Source organism: Marmota monax, unplaced genomic scaffold, assembly GCF_021218885.2.
Source record: "Marmota monax isolate L192 unplaced genomic scaffold, Marmota_monax_Labrador192_F-V1.1 WCK01_AAM20220418_F8-fsc00061, whole genome shotgun sequence".
Taxonomy (NCBI): Eukaryota; Metazoa; Chordata; class Mammalia; order Rodentia; family Sciuridae; genus Marmota; species Marmota monax.
Window position 1 is genome coordinate 19,981,511 of NW_026695230.1, and position 12,415 is coordinate 19,993,925.

The 12,415-nt window shown below is 44.9% G+C and overlaps 1 protein-coding gene across 2 annotated transcripts; it reads right to left on the bottom strand.

Moving 5' to 3' along the window:
- Nucleotides 1-426: 426 nt before the first annotated feature.
- Cckbr (cholecystokinin B receptor) lies at nt 427-12,397 on the bottom strand. Of its 2 annotated transcripts, none has more exons than XM_046438167.2 (5): nt 12,146-12,397; nt 3,618-3,869; nt 3,223-3,472; nt 2,762-2,934; nt 427-2,599 (listed from the first exon to the last, which is right to left on the bottom strand). In XM_046438167.2, exons 1-5 carry the CDS (start codon nt 12,294-12,296, stop codon nt 2,061-2,063), a joined length of 1,365 nt encoding a protein of 454 aa, XP_046294123.1. In that variant the 5' UTR covers nt 12,297-12,397; the 3' UTR covers nt 427-2,060. The 2 variants fall into 2 exon arrangements, with proteins under 2 accessions (XP_046294123.1, XP_058432925.1); XM_058576942.1 differs by lacking the exon at nt 12,146-12,397 and adding an exon at nt 4,029-4,147.
- Nucleotides 12,398-12,415: the final 18 nt, after the last annotated feature.

Below are 12,415 nucleotides of genomic sequence, written 5' to 3' on the forward strand. Positions count from 1 at the left end.
ATGGATGGGAGCAATCCCAGCCCTGGTAAACAGAAGACCCACTCTCCTTTTTCACTGTCCTCTCCATCCAGCTCCTCTCCAGAGTAGTTACTGGGTGGACTTGGGAGGTATAGCTACGAAGGTTTAGGTTTCAGGCTCCTCACTTACACAGTCCCTGGGCAATTTGGTATCTGTTATTTTTCTTTTTCCTTTTTTTTTAAAAAAGAACCCAAATTGTGTATACTTTACCTCCTACAAAGCATGGATGTGTCCCTCATGGGTGTGGCTCTTTCCCCATCTCCAGCTCAGTGTCACTATCATCATTGCTATCTTGCTCTAATTTATTGTATGGTCTTGGGCCGCTTTCTTTCCTCTAGGTCTGTTTCCTCTGTTTTAGTCAGTTTTTTTTTTAAATTGCTATGATTAAAAGATCTGACAAGAACAATGTAGTGGAAGAAAAGTTTATTTTCAGCTTGTTGTCTCAGTCCACAGACGGATGACTCAATAGCTCTGGGACTGAGATGAGGCAGAATATCATGGCAGAAGAGCGTGGTGGAGGAAAGCAGCTCAGCACATGTCAACAAGGAAGCAGTGAAAGTGATCTCAGCACACCAGGGACAAAATATAAGTCCCAAAGGCACACTTCCCGTGACCTACCTCCTCCAGTCAGATTCTACCTCCCTATAGTTACCACCCAGTTAATCCATCAGTGGAATACTTCACTGATTAGGTTGCGACTCTCATAATCCAATCATTCACCTCTGAATGTTTTTGCTTTGTCTCACACATGAGCTTTTAGGGGATACCACATATCCAAAACCACAACACCCTTTTATTACTGGAACTTCTCTCATAACACTACCCCTTGATTATCCAGGTATGTCCCTTGGTGAAGTCTTCTGTTCCTGTGTGTGTATAGAGGTGATGTCGCTGGTCTCTGCCTCTCTCTGGGGCTCAATCAGTTTTATAGTCACACCAGAGTCTGGGTTCTCAGACTCCTATTCAGGTACAGTCCCATCAGCCCCCAACCCAGCCAAGCCTCTGCCCTTAGGCCTCTTTGTTATAGCCTGTCAGGGTTCTTTCATTAGGTGGATTTTGGCCAGGCTCTGATGATGGAGGATAGAAAATGTACCATAAAAAAAGGCCCTACTCTTAACTTCTATACACCTGTCATGGTCTGATCCCTGGTGTTTCAGACACTCCTTGAATATGCTGAGTCTTATTATGCAATGCTTCCTCTTTTATCTTTTCATCAGAATTTTAATAAGCATCCATGCTTATAGTACCTTAACAATGGAATCATGACACGTCATGGATATCCTGCCTCCTACATCTACTCCCAGCTACTGTGACACTCAAAGAGAGTAAACCCTGTCCCATCTAGCCTCAAATCAAGGACTTTTGGGCACAGGGGGGTGCAAAGGACTGGGAAGCTATGGAAGGGATTTGACAGGGAGGACTTCACAAAATCCCACACCTCCTCACCTGCCTCTGAAAAAGTCCAGAAAGGAAGTCTAGGAGGAAGCCAAGTTTATTATTATTTTTTAAAAAGAAGTCTGGTGAAGGAGGAGAAGGCAGGTCCACAGTTCTTAACTGGAAAGAGATGAAGTAGTTTTCAGTGCTAAACAGCCTATTGATCAGGGAGATGTGAGATTAGGCCTGTTGGTATTTTCAGTGCTAGTTGAGGAAAGGTTTGTGAGGTCAAACTGGGGACAGCCTAGAACATACAGAGTCACTCCTGTGCCAGGCTCCATAGCCCCTAAAGAATCAGAGCTGTTAATGTATGTGTGTGCAAAGGGCAGGTCAGATCTTGTCAAAGTTCCCACTGACTAGGGATATTTCCCTGCTAGGGATGCTGTCCATGGTCAGTGCCAGATCTCTGGGGATAGGCTCCATCTATAACAGAAGTATGCCTCCTTTTCTGTATAAGCTTGTTTCCTGCTTCCTTTACCTTTTCCTGTGTATAGGGGCTAGTCCATGCTGTTGGGTGTCAGTTTTGGTTTGTATTTATTGTGCATGTGGATGGGATCTTGTGCTTAAGGGCTTGTTTGTTCTGCCTCAGCCCACACTACTGCCACCCCTCAGCCAGGCCCCAGGGTGCTGATGGTGGTGTAGCTCAGCCTGGACAGGGAAGCTATGGAAGGGGTAGGAGGGTCTTCGTCTGGAAGAGGCTTGGGGCGAGCTCGAGGAGGCCTTGGGCAACAGCGGGCACATGTGTCCAAGCAGGCCTGGCGAAAGCGACGGTGCATGAAGCAGTAGACTAGGGGGTTGACACAGGCTGAAGCATAGCTTAGTAAGTGGATGAAAGAGATGGGGGCCCCGGAGAGTGCCCGGTGTGCACCTGGGCCATCAAAGGCACGCCATGTGTTGGCGCTGTACACAGGCAACCAACACAGAAAAAAAAGCACAACGATCACTAGCAACATTCGCACCACGCGCTTCTTGGCCAGCAGCTTGGCCTGGGTGGGCCGGGGGCCAGGTCCTGACCCAGCAGTAGGCGCGGTCAGTGTGGTCAGCTCTAGTGCGGGACGGGAACGTGGAAGTTGCACGTAGCAACCATCGCTGTCTTCACCAGTCAAGCCAGACTCATTTCGGCAACGCCCATTCTGGTGGACAGGACCTGGGCACAGAGGGTAAACTGTCAGAGTGTAAGGCAGAGTCATACTAACCTCCAACCCAATCTCCACTTGCCCAGGCCCTCCATTTAACCTGGCACCTTATAGCCCCACCTACTATAGGCCCCACCCTTTCCAAAGTCCCGCCCCTCTAGGATCTTGCTCACCAGGTCCAGCCCCACCCGGCAGCCCTCCTTGGCTTCGGACACGGTTTTGGCTCTCATTGTCACTGTCTCCATCAAAGCGAAGTCCTAAGTAAAGCTCGCGGGAGATAAGCCCATAGGCCACTGCCATAACCACACCTGGGACGAAGAACAAGAGCAGGAGCAGCAGCACCGACCTAGAAACAGAACACAGTCCAAATATATGGGTTTCTATCAGTTGTTATCACAGAAGAGCCAAGGTTGGTATCTCTAGGGCTGTGGCCAGGTAGCTGATGAAGGAGTAGGGTTTGGGGATGCTGCTGAGAAGGGCAAGATAACTGGGGAGGGGCCCAAAATTAGAATTCCAGGGTGGTAGGTGCAGAATGGGAATTGGCATGATTCTTGAAGCAACTGGAGGACTGTTACGGAGAATGGTCATAAGCATCTGATGAAGGTATTCTAAGAAAGCGTTTGGGCACCCTCACCAGGTCTGGCGCACCCGTGCACTGGGCCAGCGATGCACACATTGTAGCACGCGAGGTCCAACTGGCTGCACAGCAGTGTACACAGGGTAGGGTACCATGAGCAGGCCGGACAGCAGCCACGTGGCTAAGATCACACGAACTGCATGGGAGCGTGTTTGCCACACACGTGCCTGGAGTGGTCGGCAGATGGCGCTGTACCGCTCCAGGGCGATGGCCACAAGGCTTAGCGTGGACACACTCACAGACACTCCTAAGCAAGGGAAAAAGAAGGAATGGCCTCGGAAATTTGCACCACACACTCACCAGTGTTATTTCCTCACCCTCTCCCCCAATTAGAGAAGACCCCTACCTTTGTCAAGGAGAGGATCAAGGGTTAGGGTAGTTGTCTCACTCACCCATGAGGTATGAAACTGCCTTGCAGATGACTGTGCCAAAAATGAATGTGCCCATAAGATTGGGCAGGAGTGTGAAGGGCATGCAAGCCACAGCTAGCAGGAGGTCGCTGACTGCTAGTGAGAGCAAGAAGGCATTGGTGACAGTTCTCAGGCGGCGGCTCAATCCCAGGACCACAATGATGAGCACATTTCCTCCAACACTCATCAGAAAGATCACTGCATAAAGGGTGACTCTAATGGCCAGCTCCAGTTCTGGGCAGAAAAGGGAGAGAGAGCGTCAGGGGTTCTGGCTCCACTCAGCTAGAGCCCCCAACCCAACTTATCCCCAACCTCACCACCCAGCCAGATCCCTACATTCCAAGAACATGCTCTCCCCACCTCCTTAGTAAGAGGTGAACTTAAATCCTTTACCTTTCTAACCCCTTAAGGCTTAGTTAAGTTGGCCTAACTCTACTCTTCCTTAAGAAAGTCTGTATCTTCTCAAGGGTTGTTTCCAAATGCTTCCCTTCTTTTGCAGGCAAACTTCTTTTTTTTTTTTTTTTAAGAGAGAGAGAGAGAGAGAGAGAGAGAGAGAGAGAGAGAGAATTTTCTTTTTTTATATTTATTTTTCAGTTTTCGGCGGACACAACATCTTTGTTTGTATGTGGTGCTGAGGATTGAACCCGGGCCGCACGCATGCCAGGCGAGCGCACTACCGCTTGAGCCACATCCCCAGCCCTGCAGGCAAACTTCTTGAAAGGATTTTATTGTGTCTTCCCAGTCACCCAATCCATTGCTATACAAGGCTCTGTCCCCCATCACTTCTTCTCAAGATCTCTAATATTTTAACTACCAAATCTAAAGGTTCCTTCTTAATCTGTACTATTTGACCTATCTGTATTATTTGACATTGTTGACCACCCATTATCTTTTGAGCCAGATAAGATCAAGTCCTTATTCTCTAAAACAAACAGCCCTTCCAAAACAAAAGATCCTTCACTACTCTGTACTGTCTGCCACCCTTTAGCATGTCATCAGGATGCTCCAAACTGAACCTCCCACTTCCCACCTCCTCCTTGCACTGTATCCACTGAAGCAAAACTGGATGACTCAGTTTCTTGAATGCATCTTATGCACTCGTGACTCCTTCCCTGCTCAAGTTGGCTTCTCAGTCTTTCACCAACCCCCTACTGCTGCCCCTATCACAAACTTATTTTCTGTATCTGGTTAATGCCTACTCACCCCATGTCAAGTCTCAGATTGACTGCCACTTCCTCTATAAGGCCCTTCTGGAAAGGTACTAATCTCCCCTTCTTCTGACCCAGGCATGCTCTTTATGCATCTATTGGAGCCCTTTCTACTTTCTGCCTTATATTTCAGTCATCTCCATACATTCGTTCTCACTCAATAAGCATTTGCAGAGGATTTCCTTTGTGCCAGGTACTGGGGCAAACTCCCTGCCCTCTGAAAGTTCACAGTGGAGACAGAAACTCAAATACTTAAACAGATAATTGCCATGTAGTATGATGAAGAGTGAGGCTGAAGGACGAACAAAGTGCTATGGGAGCTCACAGGAGATATCCCTCACATTGCTGGGTGACTCAGAGGAGACAGGAGAATGGCACTATGCGTTTGTGTCATTGCCTTTTGGGAGGTGGATTCATCTTTGGATCTCCATATCACAGCCATGCAGACCTACACAAAACTGAATTTGAACTGAAGTAGATGGAATCACCTATCCCTATGGCCTCAGCATGAGGGAGACTGGAGCTTGAAGGGAGAGATGTCAGGGGACAGACCTTCCCAGCTACAGAGGGGGTAGCCCTCTCTTCTCCAGCCGCATACATTGGCTGTCTCTTTTCTGAGCTCCCAATGGAATCATTTTATTATAAATATCATCAACCAATTCAGAAGTTTTTGTAGGCATCATGTAAATGTTATTTTTAAGAAATCTCCAAACTGAACTCAGCAGTCACATTACTTGCTCAGGAACACATAGTTGTAAGGAGCTGAATCAGAATAGAGGCTAGGTCTCTGGATCCCTAAAATGCTTGTCTTCCTCTGGCTCCTTCACTGCTCTGTCATTCATAATACTGCCTCCTTCTTCTCCCAAATATCAATTCAAATACTTCTTTCTCCCTTTCTCTATATTCTATCATGACATTTCTTACTCTGTTACAATATTTACTTTTCTGTCTTCCTCACTTGACTATGGACTTCTTGAGGGCAGGGACAATGTTCATCTCTTTTTCTAGGATATTGCTTGCAGTCAGCAAAATGCTTGGCATGTAGAAGGCAGTCAATACATGCTTGTTAATGAACCTGTCTCTCAGGACAAAAAAGCACCTGTCTTCCTCCTCTTTATCCACCCTTCACTTCTGTTAGGTGCTCCAGTATGCCCTCCCTTCTCTACCTTTGACATGAAGACACATGATGGAGGGTGTTTGGGGTCAATGACAGGCTGTGATTTTGGATTCATTACTTTTCCTCTAAGGAAGGATTATGGACAAATTGTGTGTGGGTGTGTATGCGCGTGCACGTGCATACTTATATAGGAGGAAACAATGAACCGTTGGAAAGGGGATTTTGTCAAAGAAGTTCTTGGACCCAGAAAACATAAAAGAGCTAGTGGTCTCTCTTTTACTCTCTGTGTCTCTTCCAAGTCCACTGACTCTCCATCTCTAGCCTGCCTACCTCCTTAATCTGTCTAGTTCCATCACCTCTTTACATCCTCCTCTAGATCTCTCTTCAACTAATTCTCAATGCAATTATTACATCTCAAGTTGGTAGAGCACTCTGAAATGTGAAAAGCATATTTCTCATTCTTTAATCCAGCTGATGTCTATGTCCTTGAGCTTGGCTAATTATAGTAGACCAGAAAGCTTCACCTTATGAACCTAATCTGTTCGAGGATTCCTGAAAGCTAGAAGCCAAAGTCCCAGTAAAAAATGGCCAGAAATTGTACAACACTTTGCTATTTTACTGGGCATTTCTAGCTGTTATCTTATTCCAAGCCATTGCTGTATTTCTAGATCTTTGCTGTTGAACAAATAGTGGACATGAAAAATTCTAATTAAAAGTAATCTTAGAGACAGGGTTTGGAAAGTGAGGGATGACTAGGTGAAACACAAGAGATTTTGTAGGCAGTGAAAGTATTCTGTATGATATTATAACAGTAGATATGCATCATTATACATTTCTTAAAACACATAGAACTGTATAACACAAAAATGAAGTCTAATGTGAAATACAGTGCTTAGTTGTATGTATCGGTATTGGCTGATCAGTTGTGATGAATGTGCCACTCTAACGTAAGATGTTAATAATATAAACTCGATGACTGTTGTATGTGGGAGTAGCAGGAAGAGTATATAGGAAGTTTCTATTTTCTGCTCAATTTTTCTGTGAACTCCAAACTAAAAATAGTCTATTAATTTTAAGAGTCACACACAAAACTAAAATATTAAGGGGTGTGTGTGTGTGTGTGTGTGTGCGCACATGTCACAGTAGATGAGTGGCCACAGTGAACCCAGAGCTAACTTGGGGTGAAAGGAAGGGTGGTAGCAGCTCCTGGGGAACAGATATGAATGCCTTCATAGTTTATCCTTAGGCATAAGCTTCTTGGTAATGAGAGGAAAGTAGAAACCAGACCAGTGCACTCAGAAGACCGGGGCAGTTCAGTTCTTCTGGGGTCTGGAAGATTTGCATTTGTTCTGTCCAGACGTTGGCAGAGAAGTCTGAGCACAAAATTCCAGACAATGTAACATAAAATAAAAACCAGGATTTTCTAAGAAAGTACTCCACAGAACACTAAAGCTACTGATGCCTCTATCCTGGAAGGACTGGTCATCTATGCACATGGACATCAATGTAATATCAGTGTCTCTGTGGTAGGCATGAAAAGCATCTGAATGACGATGGATATTAGTTGGGTTAATGGGAGACATCAGTGGATACGAACCATGGAGCAGAATATACTTGCAAGGATATGTAGGTAATAGAGTAAGCACTGAGTAAGACTTTAGTCTTTGAGATAACATGTGGGAGGGTGAAAGTAAACCTTATTTCCCTGGGTGATATTTGAGGAAAGGTAATATTTGCATATCTGTAAGGCAATATCATATTGAGCATGGGTTAATTTAAATTCAGGGAATAACTAATTAAGTGTTGTGGTATTTGAACAAACAAGGGTAATAACCAAGTCTCTGTAAACAACATTGTATTTTGTAGATAACACCTTCAAGAAGCATAGGTTACATTCATAGATAAGTATGTTAATGGAGGAATAGCCAAGTGATGATGATGAGAGATTAAAAAGTAATATCCAAACGTGGGAAATGTTAACACGTTAACATGAGAAATTAAACTCAATTAAGTATTTGTGTGTGTGTGTGTGTGTGTGTGTGTGTGTGTGAGAGAGAGAGAGAGAGAGAGAGAGAGACTGGGGATAGGTCCTAGATCTTGCATATGCTAGGCAAGCTCTACCACTGAATTACATACCAAACCTCTTTTAAAAATTGTATTTTGAGACTGGATCCCCTAAGTTGTCCAGGGGACCTCAAACTGAGGACTTAGTCTCCTGACTTGCTGGAATTACAGGCAAGTGACACCATGCCCAGCTATTAATCTTATTTGAGTGAAATTATTGAGCTCATGAGTAAATACAGGTAATATTTAGTTTATTTTTCTGATAATATCTGAGCATATAAGAGTAATAACTGTAACTTTATGGGTAATATCTGGAGAAGGGTTACTTAAACAAGCATGGGCAATATGTAGTTGTGTGTGGATAATAATAAAATGAAAGTGAGTAGAGTTTGGTGGATGGGTAACATCTAAGTGACTGTGGGAAACAGTGAATGTGGGTAACATCCGTCTGTGGGTAGTACCTGAGTATACATAAGTGATACGCAATTCTGCAAGTTTGTATAAGAATAAAGTGGGTGCCAGGCATGGTGGTGCATCTCTATAATCCCAGTGGCTCAGGAGGCTGAAGCAGGAGGATCACAAGTTCAAATCCAGCCTCAGCAACTCAGTTAGTGAGGCCATGGGCAACTTAGGGAGACCATGTCTCTAAATAAAACATGAAAAAGGGCCAGAGATGTTACTCAGTGGTTAAGCGCCCTGAGTTCAATCCCTGATACCAAAAAAAAAAAAAAAAGAAAGAAAAAAACAGAACAAAATTTGCAAATTTCTATTGGTAACATAGGAGTGAGCCTGGATAACATCTGAATCTGTGTGGGTAATATCTGAATGAGTCTATGTGTGTAATATCTGACTACCTGGGTAACATTTCAATGTGTGTGAGCAACAATATCTGTTTAAGTGAGGTCTATTATTGCCTCTGTGCTCTGAATCACTTTATATCTTGATTTTTCAGGGATCCTTGCTCTATAGACTTTCTTCTTTCTTATCAGAACCTTCAATCTTCTTTCTTGGCCTTCTTCCATCAAAAAATCTTAAATATCCTATAAGTGACATACACCTGTAGTCCTAGCAATGTGAGAGGCTAGTTAGGTGGGCAGATCATTTGAGACCAGCCTGGGCAACATAGAAAAATCCTGCCTCAAATATAAATTGTTTTAAATGCCCTTATTTCTACCACTACTAATACTACTACTATACATACACACAGGCATATACCAAAACAAACCAACCAACTAACAAATAATTCTTCCTTAACCCAGTCCTATTTCTGGTACTACCCTATTATTTCTCTTTCTCCCCCTCCCGTGAAGTTCTTGGAAGTTTTTGTCAAATACCTTTGTTCATTTTCCCAACCCCATTCCCGCTGGCCCAATCTTAAACTTAACGTAGTCAGACCTTAATACCTACAAGTCTTCCGAAGGATTTCTTGTTACTGAATCCAAAGGATGCTCTTCTAACTGTTTTGTTCTCATCTGACTTGTATTAGCTGCACTGGGTCTCACTTATCACACCCTGCTTAAAACTGTCTTTTTTTTTTTTTTTTTTTGCTTGCTTTCTAGAAGGACATAGCTCCTCTCTCTGGCAGTTCTGTCTGAATCTCCTTCATGGACTTTCATTTTTCTGACATTTATTTATTTATTACTAAGAATTGAACCCAGGGGTGCCTGACTACTGAGCTACATCTCCAGCCCATTTTTACTTTGAAGTAGGGTTTTGCTAGTTGCTGGGGTTGGCTTCAAACACATCATCCTCCTGCTTCAGCCTCCTGAGTAGCTGGGATTATAGGATTATACTTGTGCAAGACCAGTCCAGCTGTCTGGCTTTAAAATATTGATCTTCTGTTGGTAAGTTCCAGAGCCCTGGATTCAACAGTTGATTTGGTAACCCCACTTGGATGTACCACCAGCATTTCAACTTAGTGGGTTTCAAACTGAGTTTATAATTACCTATTCCAAACCTGCTCCTTTGATATATATCTTTCTCATTACATAGTACCAACATTGACTCAACAATCCAAGCCAGAAAACTGGATGTCATCCCTTGACTCCTTCTACCTTCTCCACTTCTACTCAGTTGATTCCATTCCAGAAGGAACTCTCAAATCTATCTACTACTCTCTATGCCCACCGTCAAGACCTCAGTCTAATCTAGCATCATCTTTCACACAGACATGTGTAATATAATATCTTTCGAGAGTATTCCTTTGCATTTTACCTCATCCTCCAGTCCATTCTTTACACTACGCAACTAATTCTGGCACTACTGATAAATCTTTAAGTAGCTCCCAATGTCCTCAGGATAAAAATCCACACTTTTTAGCCAGGCCCCTAAGGCTGTCTGTAATTTCTCTAGGCTGGTCCCCAGCCTGAGTGTTTATTATTTATCTTTAATGATACATGATCCAGCCACTCAGAAACTATATGACATTGAACAGAAGTGCCACGGTTTTAAACTTTGGGCTTTTTAACACATCCTACCCCGCTACTTGAGATGCTTTTTGCATCTTCTGCCTCTTCTTAGCTGGCTTGCTCTCATCTTTTTCATTTTCATTTTTACATAGCACCTCCTCAGGAAGCCAACTTCAATCCCTTGGTTAGGCTAGGCCAGAGTGGCTCCTCCTGTGTGTCCCCATTGTATTCCTTGTCTCTTCCACTTGAGGTTGCCATTCTCTATTTACTTATCTCTCTTCACCACAAAATTCTGAGCTCCATGAAGTAGGAATTATGCCAGTTTTGTTCAACTCATATCCCTGCTGTCTAGCACAATCTCTGGTTCAATAAATATTTGCTGAATGAAAGAATCTAAGTGACAGTGTGTAACCAGTGGGGAAAAAAAGGCATGAATTATTTTGTGTGATAAATAATACTTGGGTTACAATTTATTTCCCTTCTTGATTTTAGAAAAACCTTATTCTGCTTTATCATTGCTCCCTTTTTTAAAGAATCCCATTCATTTTCTTTTTACTGAACTCTAATTTCAAGATGCCAGCTCCCAGGGATCATCCTCTGTGAAGTTCTCAAACCTATCTCCTTTGGGTCCCCTAGTCCAGCCCTTTTGTTCCTTACTGACTGTGATTTTTCCATTGGTCTTTCTCTGCACTTGACTATGGACTGATGAATGTGTACACTGGGTCTAGTTCATCCCTGTGTCCACAGCACCTAACCTAGGGACTAGGATAGAAGGTGTTCGGAGAACAGTCAGGACAGGAAGGGTTCAGAAAGGGAAGAAAATGTATTTTAAGATGTTCATCAAGACAATGAGATGCTAGCTGACAGGAGGAGTAAAAGTCACTCTGAGGACTGGGTGTTTGGAAGCAGTTTAAAGATGGATGGATGGGAAGAGGTGATAGTAACACAAAGGGAGGGGTGATGAAAGGGGCAGCCTGTCTAGCAGGGTGAGACTTAGAGAAGGGCAGAGTGGAGAGAGGATTTGGAAGTGGCTGGGAGACATTATGAGAGGAGGGAGGAAGGGAGAGGGCAAGCAAGAACAGAGCTGGGAAGCACAGAGCCTTGAGAACTCCAACTTGGGAGGCAGAGGGGTTTGAGGATGAGCAAAATAATGCAGTCAGGCAGCTCTAAGGTGGCATCCCCCAGTGTCCAGTCTAATTCAGACTTGAAAATCTTATTTGGGAAGGCTGGTGTTGGGTGGGATACACAGCAGATTACAACTAACTTCCCATTCAGACCTCCCACCGTGCTCCCTCCCTCAACCAGCTCCTTCTTTTTGCCTTCCTTTCTTCCTGCCCTTTCCTATTGTGGTTCTGTGAGCTGGATGTAAAAGGGGGATAGAAAAAGATCTAGAAGGGCCGGCAAGGGGAGGTTCTTGTCCCTTAACTATGTGTGCTGTGTGGTGCTGTTGTTTGGGGGTTACCAAGAGCTCTGGTGTGACCAGGGGCCGGAATGTGAAGGGTTCTGACCAGGTGACGTGAAGCTGTGATGTGGTTTTAAGAGCTGTAGGGACCAAATGTGTGAGGGGGAGCTCTCTGGGGGCTGAGCTAGTTCTATGAGGGGGACGAGGGGGGGGGGTTGTCGCTGCAGTGTAGAAGTCGCGGGGGAAGCTCTATTAGTGTTACGGGGTGCGGTGAAAAGGAGCATGTGGTGGGGGCTTAGGGAGGCACCCACCTCTTGTCCCGGCTCCGCGGATGCGAGGGGGCTCGCAGCTGAGGTTGCCCGCACTGCTGCTGTTGAGGAGGGGCCCACCTGGGCGGCACAGTGAAGCCCCCGGCCCGGGTCCGGGTCCCTGCACGCTCCGGTTTAGCTTAAGCAGCTCCATGGCCCCAGCTGAGCCCGCTGCCTCACTCTGCTCCGCCAGGCGGGTTCCCGCCAAGGCTCCACCTGCTCATGCCGAGATTCTGGCTCAGACTCCCGCCTACCCCACCCCCTGCCCCGCCT

Excerpts from the sequence above, each read along its gene's own strand:
- Cckbr (XM_046438167.2), bottom strand. The coding sequence starts at position 12,296 with ATGGAGCTGCTTAAGCTAAACCGGAGCGTGCAGGGACCCGGACCCGGG. Across the intron at positions 3,870-12,145 it reads CCGCGGAGCCGGGACAAGAG|AACTGGAGCTGGCCATTAGA; the intron begins GTGGGTGCCTCC and ends TTTTCTGCCCAG. Across the intron at positions 3,473-3,617 it reads GGCAGTTTCATACCTCATGG|GAGTGTCTGTGAGTGTGTCC; the intron begins GTGAGTGAGACA and ends TCCCTTGCTTAG.